General features: G+C 32.5%; 1 protein-coding gene across 1 annotated transcript; it reads right to left on the bottom strand.

Annotated features, from left to right (window-relative positions):
- Positions 1 to 2066: 2066 nt before the first annotated feature.
- On the bottom strand, positions 2067 to 9202 carry LOC116845723. The gene is made up of 4 exons (XM_032818763.1): positions 8941 to 9202; positions 3615 to 3736; positions 2887 to 3080; positions 2067 to 2382 (listed from the first exon to the last, which is right to left on the bottom strand). Exons 1-4 carry the CDS (start codon positions 9200 to 9202, stop codon positions 2217 to 2219), a joined length of 744 nt encoding a protein of 247 aa, XP_032674654.1. The 3' UTR covers positions 2067 to 2216.
- Positions 9203 to 11626: the final 2424 nt, after the last annotated feature.

Genomic DNA, 11626 nt, shown 5'->3' with positions numbered 1-11626 from the left:
TCCTTGGGTAATTAAAGAAGATTGGTGAATGATCACGCAAGATATGGTAGATGAGCTGTAGTGGCGATGTGTGCTATTGTACATTAAATCAAATTGAACAAAAGAGCTTTTTATCATTTTGCAAATAATCATAGAATTTTAGTTATTAATGAAAGAAAATTGTTACATGATTATGCATGATAATACACAAATCTTCTTTAATTAATAACTAAAAATCCATGTGATGATAATGATAATGATTTGCAAAAGGGTAGAGAATTTTTTTAGTTTGACTTAATGTATAAGTACACAATGGCAGACGGTGCCATTACAGCTCATCTATTATGTCGCATCAATCTTTTTTAATTAACATTTCGACATTTATTATGAATATCGTAAAACGATGTGGGACTTTTATGTTTATCTCAATCCGCTCTACGTTCTTACAAAAATTGCGGAGGAAAGTCTGGGATAACCTGTATATCCTTCTGCTAAACGTTTTTATATTTAATATTTTTAAAACATTTCAAGGACACAACATTTCCGGATAATGTGGTTCTTTCAAATGTATAAAAAATGTATTAGAAAAATTGAAGTATCGAAGTTATTTATAACGTGATAGTGATACAACATTTAATTTAATATGTAGTTTTAATGTTAAACATTAAAATTATATATTAGAAAACACGTTATAGTAACAGTCTATATTGTTATAGCAGTAGTCTATCAATAGCATAATTATTTCTTGCTCATTATCATTCTGAACTATATAAACTTTTCACAAAAAATTTCGTGTTTTATATTTTATATTTTTGTAATATTCCGTTGTATATATTTTATATTTTATATTGCGTAATATATATATATATATATATATATATATCGTGTTTTTGATTTTTCAAATTTATATTGTAATTGTCTTATTCTGTACTGGGACGCCTCGTTACTTCAAAAATTTCCGATCGCGCGATTGGCTTGCCATTTTTTGCAATACGGCGAGCCACTGCGTCGCGCGCGCGCGCGCGTGACCCTTGTAAATAAATGTATGCGTCGAAAATGGACCAAGGATCTACATAGTGCAGTTCGTGCGTGTAAAATTGATCGGCAGGTAGGATCGTAAGTAAAGCTACAATTAATCCTAATTATTATAAAGAGGACCTACGAAAGAGATAAGCGAATTCATAGAGATTCACGGGGATTCTGCGAAACTGAATCTCCGAAATCAATAATTGGATCGAATTCCATGTAAGACAAACTTATCTTTAAGCGTTTCAGGCGAAATATTTCATTATTCTGTCACGATCTTCTATAAATTTAGTTTCAAAATTTGTCAAATCCAAAGAAGCCTCAAGAAATATATATCTCGAACGGAGACACACAAATTCATAGAATTTCGCATTATTTCCTAATTATAATTGTGAAGATTAGAGAGAGATTCGATGTCGCGTAATAAATCTTGCGAGTCTTCTCTTAATTCGCTTATTTCTTACGATGGAAGTAAAATGAGCGCCGGTGCGGCGACGTTGGCTCGTGTAATGATTTAATTAAGGCCCTGAGTGCCCCCCTCCCCTTTTATATAAATATTATATATATACATGTACGACTTAAGAACATTCCACCACAGCCGCGCGGTATTATTTTTCTGTATCCCTGTATCTATAAAAGCGCGCGATATGAGAAATAAGGACGGACTTTAAGGGAATATACGACTGTATTGATTATCGGTCGATTGACTTATTATTATTATTATTTATTGTTATCATTATTATCATCAACATCATCATCATAATTATCATTATCATCACATCATTATTATCATCATTATTATGATTGCTGTTATTGATATTATTACGATAATTACCTCGTCCTCGGTTTCCATCATTGTCATCGGTAACCTCTTCGATTGCAATTATAATTAATAATCATAATGACGCATTGTATTTGTCGCTGTTATATACATACACATATAAATATATAAATATATAAATATATATATACACATATATATATCTCGAATGATATATTAATTTAATAACAATAAAGAAAACGTGAAACACGTGAATCTAGTTTGTATGTGGATCCTTTCTTTAACTATAATATTACCGGCATTTAAATGGTACCGTTTTATTTCGTTTAAATCTCTCTCTTTGTCTTTTTTAATCCAGAGCCGATACACCGAGATTTATTCTTCGTTATGGAAAAATTAATAGTCATTCGTAAATCTTTTTATAGTACATTCACTCGTAATAAAGTCCCACGACGAGGCCCATCGCAGAAAATTCCGGGGTCTCGATCACGTAAGTCGAATACGTATCCCTTTCAATATCCCATAACTTGCTAAAATCAATTCGCACGCCTTGTCCTAATTTTTGAACGATCGACATGACGACTATGACTTTGTATCTGAAAACAACATTAAAATAAAGTCCAACGATCGTTCGAGCAAGAGATGGATTCTTGATATTCGAAATGGTGTAGCAAAAAATTTTGTACGCATTTGCAAAGATTAAATATATTGATAAATGATTCAGAGATGTGTGCTCACTGTAGTTGAAATATAAATATTTCCAGTAAACATTAAGTAACAATATATCAATGTTATAATTTCCAATAATATAAGTACAATATAACACATGTTATATATAACAGTTATATTGTTAAATGGGGAATTATAACATTGCTGTAATGTCACTATTACTTTATATTTACTAGGTTGTGCATTTGTGTAGAACTGTATAATTTCATTTTTATTCAAATATTCGAATTATTTAAGTTAATTTATCTATTAGTTAAATTTACAAAATGTAAATTAAATATCTTAAAATACTTTGTGTGTATGTGTGTGTATATGCGCGCGCTTATTATAGTCAGACGTTATTGCATCTGTTGTATTAATGAATATATCACCGATCGTAAGATTTCCTGTAAATTTGGTCGCGCACTTCTGCTGACATTTTCTGACAGATTTGCATGCATATTTCAGGATGATACTTTACGCCAATTAAATAATTCTTCATCACATTAATCAAGATTTTGTCGACGAGTTCGCCGTTAAATTTCCTAATAGGTTCCAGTTGGTAAGTGTTTTGATATCTTGGGATCTAAAAAAGATGATATGTTCATATTTTGCATTTAAACTACAAGCACATTATATCTTTTTTTCAGAATTTTTGGATTATTTTGTAATTTATAATTGATGTGTATTCGGGGAAAAAGTCATATATGAATTTTATCCCTATATGGCCATTTATAATCATGCATAATTTTATATGTCCACAACGAAAAAGATACTGTTATACAAATCGAAGTAAATACTTATGCTTCTGACAGCACATGATACCACTTAATTAAATGAAACTATCCCTGTCCTTTTTCATTTAACATGATTTTTTCTGTGTGGAAATATATAATTATGTGTGACTATACAGAGACACAAATTTTGTATATAATTTATATATAATTATATAATTTATTATAATAATTATTTATAATTTATATATAATTTGTATATAATTTATATAATTATATATAAATATCTTTTCTCAGGTAGCTATTGTGGTTGCAGATTTTTATCAATTGTTGTGTATAAATTATTTTTATTTAACGAGCTTTGTTTAATTTCAATTTTGGAGTACCTTGAAGCCACCCTTGCCTGTACGGAATAACACACTACGCCTGTATAATGAGGATACACTACCAATATGAGTTTTTGATAAAGTAGATTTGCCGACTGACGCTTTCAAGGTTCGTTGTGATACTAGAAAATATATAAAAAATCTTATAAACTATTTTACATATTATTATTATCATTATTACTATCATTATTGGTATTATTGGTATTAGTAGTAAGGTTATTATAATCTTAATAATTTTTCATTGTGCTTTTAATTATTTGATACTTACTCATATTTATGTTTATTGCGAAGGTTGCCTTACATGAATGTGTATAAAATTGAAAGAAAATTGTTTTAAAAATATATGTATATCATATATCGAATAGCAACCAATTTGGTATTCAAAAATTGTTCGTAGATATTAACTTCGATCCCTGTGAAAATATCGCGTTTTTATTGTAACTACCAATGCTACCAATGCTACTCATGACTACCAAATGCAACATATGCAGAGTAATTTAGTAATTACTTATATAATTTTTAAATGTGTCAAAATCAAATTATCTATATATTTAATTATAGTTTTTATTCAGATATGATATCAGCTAGTCGATCATGAATTTTTTCCTTTAACGTGAACTCATAAAAAGTAAAAAATTTTTAATGTAAAAGCATGTAGAAATGTTCATTTTTCACGAGTTCACATTAGGGAAAAAAATTCATGATTGATCCCCAGGAATTGATCCGACAGCACATATTATTTGATCGACGGTTATTCGCTATAGATTTTATATAAGGTAAGTATTAAAGCCCTTCTGCAATAAGTAATAAGATGTAAGCAATAAGAAAGTTGACCAATCACCATCGATTAAACCATCAAATAATCCACTGTGATTGGTAAATTTACATATTACTTGCATCTTATTTCCTATTGAAGGCTTATTAAGATGTAGTCTTATAGATATTTCCTGCATAATATGTATCGCGTAATCAAAATTTCGCGTTTTCTATTATGCAAAATTGAATGTCCTAAATTCACATGGCATATACAGCAATAACGTATCGCATCTAATCAATGATATTTTTCTATTCTTTTAAAATATTCTAATAAAAATGCTAAATGTCATAGTATATTGGTTACATGAGTATTTACTATTCAAATTTTTTGTTCATGTGAACGATGAGGTCTGAATATCACGTAAATATACATATATTCATACAGCATAGAAGCTTACAATAACATTGTGTATAGGAAGATTGCAACATTACAAGTTGCAACGTAATATTGCAGAGACATTGCGGAGACATGAAATTGCAACATTTCACTGAAGTGTTAAAACAACGTTGCGGAAATATTATAAAAATAATTAAAACTGTAATACTATACCCACATAGCACAAAATGTCACAGTAACATCACAACGTTACTTTGACAATAAACTATGTCGCAATGAGGTCATAGCGAAGTCATGGTGACGTGCGAATGTCCGCTTTGTCACATATGTGATACCACTGTAACATTATTATGATATGAAGAAAAATATCATAATGATGTATTTGTAATAATGACGTATGATATTGGTTAAAATGAATATATATTTTGCAGAAACGATTGCAACTAGTTTATGTTGATTTTAAATATAATTTAGCTGTTTTATTTGATTTTTTACTATTTTCGCACTTGAAAATTTATTCAATACTGGTCTGACGCGAACTCGAGACCTCACACACCTTCAGGTTCCTAGTTTACCACCTTGGCTACTGCGCTATTTCCTCAACTGATACTAAGTGTATTTTATTATCCCCACTAAGTGTATTTTATTATGCGCAGCCGAAACATTTATTATAATTTTCTTATAATATTATTTAGTAGAACCACAAAAATAAACTATTTATAATTCTAATATTTCATATAATAAAAGAGAAGTTAGAAATACATGCATAAAATATTTATGTAAAATATGTTTACCTAAATCTTGACATTACAAAACATTACAACTTAAAAAATATTTGAAAACACATTTTTAAAACGTTAAATATAATGGGATAAGTTCTCTTCTTTTTTTATTAAAAAGATGTTTTTTTAATGTTTTTTAACGTTTGGAAAAATATTTTTATTTTTAATAGTTAATAAACGTTTATTCTAACATTTAGAAAATATTTTTTTAATGTTAAATGTTAACATTTAGAAAAACGTTTTTAAATGTTAAAATACATGTTTATTAAATATAAAAAATAAAACATTCTTTCAAACGTAAAAAAACGTTATTTTAATGAAAAAATAGAACTTATCTCATCATTTTTAACGTTTTAAAAATGTCTTTTCAAATGTTTTTTTAAATATTGTTTTTTTAAATATTGTTTGCTCATTGGGTAACAGAAATAACTAGTAAATAAATAAAAAATAATATATTATATTCTAAATATTCGTAATATTTTTATTTATATTCGTAATATTTTTATTTATATTCCTAATATTTTTTAAATATTGCTATAATATTGCTGAAGTAATATTACAAATTAATGTTACTGCAATGTCTCTGCAACATTGCACTGCAATATGCAATGTTGCAATGTTATTATTATATAAAAATATATTTATAAGAATAGCAAACTTATCTTTTTATTCGAAAAAGAAATTCGTCTATAATATGGTAAATTAAACGTTATCATAACGTCATTTTGCAAAGTCATTTTGTCGTCTTAAAACATGACATTAAATACACATCCTTAAAGGATCCTTAAAGGACAAATGACATTACTGACCAATAATGACAACATATTGACGTTAAAATAACAGCTTGCTGCTTGGGTGATCTATACCAGTACACAGGGTGTCCCACAACTGGTAGAACACCCGTTAGGGATAGGTAGGGGGTGCAATTTGGAACTGAAAGTTCCTCTTCTATTTTTGGATTCGACAATTAGTTAAAGAGATATTAATTAATTAAGTATGTCAATCCCTTAGCATCCTGAGTGAGCACTCACAGACGTAGAACGCCGTGGGCTCCTCAAGGGCCCTGTTTATCCGTTTTTCTCCACTTTTTGTATACATATACTAAAATCATTCACGATACTCAACTACCGACATGCAGAAAACATTCAAGTCACCCACGCACTCGAAGGAAACATACCACACATCCCCCTCCGGCACATAAAGTGCAATCACTCCGCCCATTCGCACTAAAAAGATTCAAATTATCCACGCACTCATAACCGCACACAAAAACACGCACATATCACCCCCACACATTGAAAACTTGCCATCCCCTAGCCTCGGTCAGGTACCCATTCACTCATTTATTCATATTAATTTCTCTGTGATACAAAAAAGGGGAGAAACGGATAAGCAGGGCTCCTGAGGAGTCCACGGTGCCCTACGGTCCTGAACGCTCACACGGGGCGCTAAGGGATTGGCAGACTTAATTAATTAATATCTCATTAACTAATTGCTGGATCCAAAAATAGAAGAGAAACTTTCAGTTCCAAATTTCACTTCCTATCTACCCTTAACGGGTGTTCTGCCAGTCGTGGGACATCCTGCATACAAAAAGTTACTATTAGTAAAATTATTAATAAAAATATTAATTTGATTACTATAGTAGCCGTATATTCCATAATAAATTCATATAAATATTAACTATAAATATTAATTAAGTGATTTAAATTAAACGTTTTACATTTTAATTATCCTTATGAAAAAGTACTATTAGTGGCATTATTAGAACTATAGCACTAATGATATTTTCGCTATAGTGACACTATTAGTGTCACTATTAGTGACACTGTTAGTGGTAATAGTTCTAGTAGTTACTTTTAAAACGTTAAAAACAATGGGTTAAGTTCACTCTTTTTTATTAAAAAAACGTTTTTTCAAATGTTTTGGAAAAAAGTTTTTAAAATATTTAATAAACGTTTTTTGAATATTTATTAAACGGTTACGTGAACATTTATAAATATTATAAAAATATTTATAAAAATATAAATATTTTTCTCTTTTCTTGAATTTTTCTTAAATTCTCTACTTTATTGTTTCACACGCTACTTAATTCAATTTAAATTGTACTTCGAAAATTTGCTTACCATGATGTTGGAACTCGAGAACCTGAGACCTCTGCTTCTTGAATCGTTTACCTTATCCACTGCGCCACTGTCACTTTCACCGAGAGACACTTTTGTTATATATATATGGTATATCCATATACGAAAACAAATGATTTATTAAAATAGAAAAGAATAGATCTTTTTAAATGTAAAAAGTATGTTTGAAAAATAAATATTAAATCAATACTAAAGAAATGTTTATTTAAATATTATTTTAAATGTTTGATTAATGTAATACAATTATAATATTACATATATATACAAATATTATTTTAAATTATAATATTACATATACATATATACAAACATTATTTTAAATGTTTGATTAATGTAATACAAATATTTAATTAATATTAAATAAACGTTTCTTTAAATATTCTTTTAAATGTTTTATTTAATATCAAATAAACGTTAAATAAATGTTATATAAATATTTTTCTTAAATCTTTATTTTAAATGTTTAAGAAATGTTATATAAACGTTTAATAAATATTAAATAAATATTATTTTTACAATAAACTGTACAATGTAATATTGAAAAATAAATATTTAAAAAACGTTTAAAAACATTTGTGACGAGTCGCGTGCGACGTGCGCGCGGGCTCGTCACTCGAGGAGTTTCCCTTCGTGGGGAGGCCTTAGATGGCTCGCCGGTGTCCGGGATCGGAGGATCGGGAGGAGGGAATAATTGTCGCTCTGCGGAATACCAAAATAATCGTTTATTTAAGCGTTACACTGAGGTACGACGGACGCGGGCTTAGTCTAGGCGGACGCGCGGCTCTTCGGACGAGCGGTCGCGATCGCGGAATACAATTCGCGGAGGACGCGGTCGCGAACAGAGGATCGGCGGATGCGGACTTATTCTAGGCGGACGCGGGCTTAGTCTAGGCGGACGCGAGGCTCTTCGGACGAGCGGTCGGGGTCGCGGAATGACCCGGTTAGAGCGAAGGCGAGCTGGGGAGTCGGCAGCGACCGACGGAGACGGCGGACTCGCAACCCCAATTCCTCGCAGCCCGTATTCGCGCGGTAGGGTCGGGGTGCCGCGCGAGCACGGCGTCGAAAGGCGAGCACACCTTCGCGTAGCGGAGGTCGGGCTGCCGCGTGAGCACGGCATCGAAAGGCGGGCGCACCTTCGTATGGCGGAAGTCGGGGTGCCGCGTGAGCACGGCGTCGAGAGGCGAGCGCACCTTCGTATGGCCGAAGCCGGGATGCCGCGTGAGCACGGCGTCGAAAGGCGAGCGCACCTTCGTAATCGCTGTGGCTGGGACGGCCGCAGCGACGGGAGTCTTGCTGGTGCCGGGAGTGCCCGGCTTTTATACCCGCGTGAATCCGCGTCGCGCTGCCCCCACCTAGGGCGCTGCGACGTCGGATCACGTGCAGATGTGCGTAAGGCCGCGTGGCCATTAAAGTGGCGCTAAGCGCCGTGTACACCGACACGTCGGATGTTCGGGCGTGTCGGTGTGGTCGAGCCCTCAGGCGCGGGCTCAGTAACGCTTCGTTACACATTGTCTGTTAATTGGGTAGAAATGTAATTGTCATAGAAAATAAATTTTTGTACCTTATAAACGTATTCCTGTAATAATGAATTATCTTTCATAGTTTTTCTATAGTAATAATAAATTATACATATTTATACACATCAGCTCATCAAGTGTTACTTATAATACTCATATTACCACTATTGGCATTTGTAATGTCACTTCTGACATTACTGGTGTCACTAATAGTATCACTGTTACTAGTAGTATCACTATCGGGAACGTCCCAGATGTGCACATTGACAAACGGACACAGCCAACCACAACGCCGTATGATTAGAGATATTCTAGAGACTCTATAAACAAGGACATATGATTGGATGTGTCCGTTTGTTAATGTGCGCATCTGAGACTCATTCTCACTATCATCAGCACTAATAGTGTTACAATTAGTACTATTAATGTCACTACTAGTGACTTAGAGTCACTAACAGTGCCACTATTAACATTAATAGTGTCACTATCAGTATTAATAGTGTAACTAACAATGTCACTATTAGCACTAATAGTGTCACTATTAGCATCAATAGTGATACTACTAGCACTACTAGTGAAACTATTAGTGACATTTTACCACTAATAGTATTTTTTTGTAAGGATATTCTAGCAAAAATTTCCCTAACATTCCAGACAAAATAATATCTAAAATCGGGACATAGAACGTCTTAAAGATTATTTTTAAGATGTCTTTCAGACGATTTACGTATAAATATCTTTAAGGCGTCTTACAGATTATCTTTACGACGTCTCCATATAGCACACAAACGTTGAATCAACATTTCAGAAACGTTGTGTTGCGACATTGCAATGTTGCATCAATATTTTGAAATGTAAATTCAACGTTGAAAAGGCATTGTCGAAACGTCCAATGTCCGCTGAATTGCAATGTCTTGTAATTGAAATGTAATATTATCAAATATTGACTTAACATTGGCCGCGTTTAGCGTCAGAAAGTTTTTTTACAATTGTTGATAGTTTTCTATGCTAAGATTGGATTTTACATATTTATTGAAACACTAGTAAGCAAAGATTAAGAATACTGATAGATTTTCTTCATTATTCAACGTATAAAATATTAAAGTATTATTGTTGAATAGTTAATATAATATAATAATTTAATATAATAGTTAATAAGATATTTTGTACTAAAAAATATCAGGATAAAATGTAAAATATTCCGAAAAATAATCATATTTCGATTATTTACTCTCAATACGCAGAATAACTAAAGAAATCGATTTATTTAAGAATCGATTTATTTTAAAGGAACCATATTATTCGACATAAAAAATTAAATGTAAACTTGACATAATTTTAGCAAAGTTAAAGTGAATAGCATCATCAGACTATACAAATTGTTTGAAACTTTCGAGTTATAAAATAAAATAGATGGACCAATCAAAGTGCGCGACGCGGTAGGTGGAACATACGGTTCTCCGTGGCCAATGAAGAAAAGGAACGATTGCTCGCGGATCTATCATGCAGTGTTAGATCTGAAACGTAGACCTATGAGATAGGCCCGTGAGCAAGCGTCCATCTCCTTCGTCGGCTGCGGCAAGCCGTACGTCCCGCCTGCCGCCTCGCGCATTCTTATTAACCCATCTATTTTATTTAATAACTCCAAATTTTACGTAGTTGTTTAAAAAAAGACTAATTCCATTATATATCCTAATCTATTCTAGCTATATATTAGCTCTGGTATGGCACGAGTCAGACACCTTGTATATACAGGGTGTCTGACTCATACCGTACTAGAGCTAACATATAGCTAGAATAGGTCAGGGTAAATAATAGAATCGGTGTCTTTTTTTAAACAACCCCGTAAAATTTTGAGATATTAACGATAAAAGATTTCTACCGAGGAAAACGCGTTGCTAGGAGGCTGGCTCAGCTAGCCTGTCATGACGATGCTACAACGCGTACATCATTCGTCTCACTACAGCACACGTGCTGATTGGCCAGTGGGCTGCCGCTCGGTAAAATTCTTTTATCGTTATCTAATATCTCAAAATTTTATATAATTGTTTAAAAAAAGACACCGATTCCATTACTCATGCCGACCTATTCTAGCTATATATTAGTTCTGATATGGTGCGAGTCAGACCCTGTATATATAGGGTGTCCCGTGTAAGAAGGACCAAAAGAACAATGTAAGTAGAACACATAAAAGTGAACAAAAATTATACAGGCCATTTTTCAAACAACCACGTAAAATTTTGAAATATTAATTAAAATATTTGAGCATATCAGAGCGCGGCGACACGGCAGGCGGGACATACGGCTCGCCGCGGTCGGCGAAGAAAATGGATGATTGCTCGCGGGCCTATCTTATAGGCCAGAGAAGTGGGCCATTTGGCATACTGACAAGGGAGGTTAGGCAACCCGAAAATTC

The sequence above is a fragment of the Odontomachus brunneus genome, unplaced genomic scaffold (genome assembly GCF_010583005.1).
Source record: "Odontomachus brunneus isolate Ranch 3 - 2012 unplaced genomic scaffold, Obru_v1 Obru_scaffold_057, whole genome shotgun sequence".
Lineage (NCBI taxonomy): Eukaryota > Metazoa > Arthropoda > Insecta > Hymenoptera > Formicidae > Odontomachus > Odontomachus brunneus.
Note: the sequence above shows the minus strand (reverse complement) of the source record. Positions and strands in the feature narration are given on the sequence as shown.

Coding starts and splice junctions, on each gene's coding strand:
- LOC116845723 (XM_032818763.1), bottom strand. CDS start 9,202: ATGTGTAACGAAGCGTTACTGAGCCCGCGCCTGAGGGCTCGACCACAC. Junction 3,737..8,940: donor CAGCCACAGCGATTACGAAG/GTGCGCTCGCCT, acceptor TATATTTTCTAG/TATCACAACGAACCTTGAAA. Junction 3,081..3,614: donor CAGGCAAGGGTGGCTTCAAG/GTACTCCAAAAT, acceptor CATCTTTTTTAG/ATCCCAAGATATCAAAACAC.